Source organism: Opisthorchis viverrini (assembly GCF_000715545.1).
Source record: "Opisthorchis viverrini unplaced genomic scaffold opera_v5_5, whole genome shotgun sequence".
NCBI lineage: Eukaryota > Metazoa > Platyhelminthes > Trematoda > Opisthorchiida > Opisthorchiidae > Opisthorchis > Opisthorchis viverrini.
In genome coordinates, this window is record NW_008751661.1 from 2,996,782 (window position 1) to 3,001,119 (window position 4,338).

General features: G+C 46.4%; 1 protein-coding gene across 1 annotated transcript in view; it reads left to right on the plus strand.

Moving 5' to 3' along the window:
• T265_00539 (hypothetical protein) overlaps positions 1–3,853 on the plus strand; it is a gene marked incomplete at both ends in the record, with an annotated part of 23,181 nt that extends 19,328 nt beyond the window's left edge. The window contains 2 exons of the mRNA XM_009164343.1: positions 3,128–3,356; positions 3,683–3,853. Of these exons, the coding sequence (XP_009162607.1) occupies positions 3,128–3,356; positions 3,683–3,853 (400 nt within the window). The remainder of the gene's footprint in view (positions 1–3,127; positions 3,357–3,682) is intronic.
• Between the last annotated feature and the right edge of the window lie 485 nt (positions 3,854–4,338).

Here is a 4,338-nt window from a genome sequence, read left to right on the forward strand (position 1 = left end):
CTCGTCGTACAGTGATTGTAGCTGCCGCAGTTTCCACCGATGATTTGGGAGAGGGTAGGTAGCTGCGCATTGCAGGCGGGAGATGATAAATTGATGCATGAATCCAGCAGTCAGTGGGCTGTCAAGTGGGGGAATTGGAACAGGGGCTATGCATTGAAGGCAATAGCCTGGATGCACGAGCGCCATTGAGGGGGCGACTGGGCCATGTCTGGCAATTTCTCTAGCCATTGATGTGGCCCGTCTCGGGGTTCCCATCCAGGAAGACGGCAGTGACTAGCGCAGCTGAGTTTGCTGGTAATGGCTTTCATACTTCGCTGCCAATTTTTAAGTGTAGTGTTGGTACGCATTGATAGTGAGCCACGTCAAGTCGTGAATAACTCCATGCATTCCAAGAGTTGAATACGCCCTCGTAGCGGAGGTAAAAGCGCGTATCTGGTCGCTAAAGTGGCAAGGAAGGCATGATAAGAGCGAAGAGACACTGACCATTGTGTGTTCTGCCGGTTTGTTCACCTCTCTGACCCATTTGCATATCACTTTAAAACCTGTGAAATTTTTCATACTAGGTTGGTCAATTGATAAACGTCTGATGAACACAGTCTCCTGGTCGTTCATGTTGATCTTGCAACATGTGGGGAGACATACTGCTTAAAAGTGTAGACCGCTGTGGTATTACGCCAACCACCGCAGTTTGACTTTTGAGCCGAAGGCCTGGATGCTCCAACGGTATGTGTACATCATGACTGCAAAAGTTGACATGGAGCAGGACCCCGGTTTGCCGCATAACGTCGTTGACGAGTACTTTTCACTGAAAAACGCCGCCTCACCTCGTCCTCTGCACACTAGTTTCCCCAAAAGGCATATGGACTAGCATATTTTACCTAGCCGACGAAAGTACGATTTTGATATATTGTTTGACTGTGTGGAGCCGTGTTTTTTCAAGAACTGCTGTTGCTTTAATGCTGCAAAGGTACCGGACCACGTGCCGTATGCTCATCCGAATGAGCATCTTCAGTGCCTGGCCAGGATACTCTGATGATGCACTTTCGCCCTAAAGAAAATCTCCTTGCTGATGACGGGTTGACAGAAACGAAACGAGATACTTTGGTGACAAGATTGAACCTGCTAAGTATCAATATTCTGTAAGCAAATCCTCAATAGAAGGAAGAAACTGATGTCACGGTACAATTCTCTGAAGTTTGTCCGGGTACCTCGCAACATTCGTAACCCCCGCCACGCACGTGAATTTCGGAAAGCGAAATAGTTGATATTGTTAGCTGCGAAAGGCTATAGCAATAAATCTTGGTTGACTGTCAAAGGCAATTGCGTAACCATTTGGATACCAAGCGTAGAGTTACATTGTTCTTGTCAACTGCTGGGAAACTGAATGCACACGATATATGACGACGTCTATCGTGGAGCAAGAATTTCGGTGAGCGCAGCTGTGAATCTGACTAGTATGGACTACTATGGGAAACCTTGCACTTTCAAAAAACTTTAAAAGCACAGCTGTACAGGTATTCAGTCAAAATCCCAAATTACGTTTAATATGCACCGGAGTTATCTCCAACAGTTGGGCACTTTCCCAGAAGCGATTTGTTACTTGGGCAGCTGTGGACATTGCTGTTTTAGTGGACAGGTTTTTAGTGTAAGCTGTCACATTGGTGCTTCACTGCCGTACGACAAAAGAAATCTCATCTTAGGAGTCCCACAGTACGGAGACGAGCAAAATGGCAAGAGGATATGGCCAAACGGTGGCCTCACCACTCGGATAGAAACCTATAGAATAAACAATAAATCCACTCAATGTCCAGTCATGTTCACTAGACCGCTCTACAGTGTCCTGCCTTAGTAATCTCTTGAAGTCCGTTACGATAACTGGGCGAACTGCGTGGGTTGTACGTCTCAGCGTCTTTCTCAGAGAGTGGCTCAGCATCTTTCATTGTGTAACATAATCCGAACAATCAAGCAAAGAACAAGCGCGTTCGCGGCGCACCTAGTAATTATGAACAACCATTTTGGGCATAACCGAAAAGTTGAACATGATTTATCGAGTTTCGCCAAATCTTTCTAATGTCACCCTTGAAAATGCACTCGAAACAGGTGGAGCGATCGTCATTCGTTTAAGTCATCTCTCTGCGTTATCTCAAACGTCAGGTAAAAGCACTGTAACTGCTTCAGCCAACCAACTACTTGTCTCCAACCAATTTCAACTGACTGATATAAATGAATTTGTATTTGTACAGATTTAGACTGTAATTTTACATTCCGTTGTGTGATATTCATGTGTATAATTTCAGTTGCCAACTGACATCGAAAAACATGGGCATATTCAACTGGGTATTTTTCTGTAGTTTTTAAAATTCAGTCTTAGAAAATGGTCCGATAGTGTTGCTACAATTTTTCTGTCACTCTGTTGAACTTGTGGCACGAAACCCGAACACTTGAACACCCTCTGGGACTTCGCCGGGAATCTTTTAGGTCATTAAGACATCCTGTAAAAGATACCGAGGCGCTTTAACATGGGAGACCTACCTAGTAATGACATAACCCTGGAGTAACATCACAATCACCGCCACAATCGATGGAAAGTTGGCTTTTTTAGCCGCTCTTTAAGTATGTGTCCTCGGTTGACTTTTGAACTTTGACTGATTTCCCCTGGAAGTTTCGTCACTGAGTTTTTTTGGATAAGTGTTGGATACAGAGCATCTAGTGGTTCCAGCTGCATATTTCTGCTGGCAGACAGAATAGGAGGGAGTGACCGCTCGACGGAGGTGGTAACTGAAGGTGCTCTGTGCCGACAACGACGATAACTAGATACTGACTCGAGAGAAGCAAGCGGGATTCCGGCCTGCTAGCGGTTGCGTTGACCAATAAGTTACTTCCAGCATTGATTGACCTAGATGGGGGGAGTGTTGGAGCTTACATTCGGTCTAATTCCCTCCCTATATGGGATGGAAAGTCTCCAAACGCCGGTGTTCAAATAGCCTGTGACGAAAACCTTGTCCATCTGGAATATACAGACGATATGGTGTTTACTTTCAAAGAAGGGAAGAAGGCGCAAGTGTTTTTGGATGGACTGACCAGTTATCCCGTCCTCTGACATGCAATTAGCACCCACAAATTGCAGGATCACGCTCCTGGACATGCAGTTACTGAACACGCCACCTGAAATCCAGGGAGAAATACTGGAAGTTGTGGAGCGTTTTACGTATCTTGGAAGCTGTATTAGTTCTGATTGTAGTGTGACAGATGGGGTCAATGCGCAAATCTGCAAGGCCCCGGTCGCGCTTGCTAATTTGAGACATCTATGTCATCAAAGGGGTATATCCCTGAATCTCAAGGGACGTACGTATCAGGTTAGTGGGGGCTGTTTTGTTCCGTGGCTGTGAGATTTGGCCTGTTCGAGCAGCGGAACTGAGATGTCTTCAGGTGTTCGAAAATCGTTGTCTCAGAACCATAACTCGTGTGGATTAGTGTCGGCGAATTCGTGACGAGGCAATCAGGAAGTGAGTTTTCGGTTGTGCAACGTGTACCTCCATTGAAGAATGTATCTGGAACCAGAAGCTGCGTTTGTTAGGACATGTGCTGCGTATACCGAACCATCGTTCGCCGAAAAGTGCTGTTTTCCATGCCCAACTCAGAGTGGCGTAAGCAGAGAGGTGGCCAACCCTTGAATTGGCAGGGGGGTATGAAGGAGATTACGAAGCGCTTGGGTGCTGTTGGTGCTATTCGCCTTTCAGGATGGGGACCGCGTGATCCTCACTATGCCTGGTTGGAGACACTACAAGATATGGCTGCCAACCGATGTCGGTGGCGTTCTTGTTGTCAGTTTCTACCCAGATTGCCTGAGTGAATGTCTGGAGGTGTAGGCACCTCGGAGTGATTGTGGTAACCTAGCACTAGGTCCCTTCCCTGTCCACTTTTACTTTTGTCCTCACAATAAGGCTTTCAAGTAAATCATGGTTGTACGGCAGTGAAGCAGCATCGGTGTTGGACACTGATGTCATGCTGTCGATGTTGATAATTTCCTGAAATGCGTGTGATGGGTGTCTGCGTTGGTAGCTTACTCGGATGGATCCCACACTAAGTTAGGTGCATCCACTTCCCGAAGTCATGCACGTCTTGGCAGTACCAGATGAACTGTATACCCAAAGACCATTGGACAAAGTCTGCGTGCAGTGGACACGCCTATCAAGCACCCGTCAGACCGCGTGGCCACTGAAGGTATACGTAGAGGTATACGTAAGAACGGCTCATTAGGGCACAATGGATTTACTCCTATCAACCACAAGAAATTCGGTTCCAAGTAGATCATAAGGTTGACGGAAACTCGAGGAC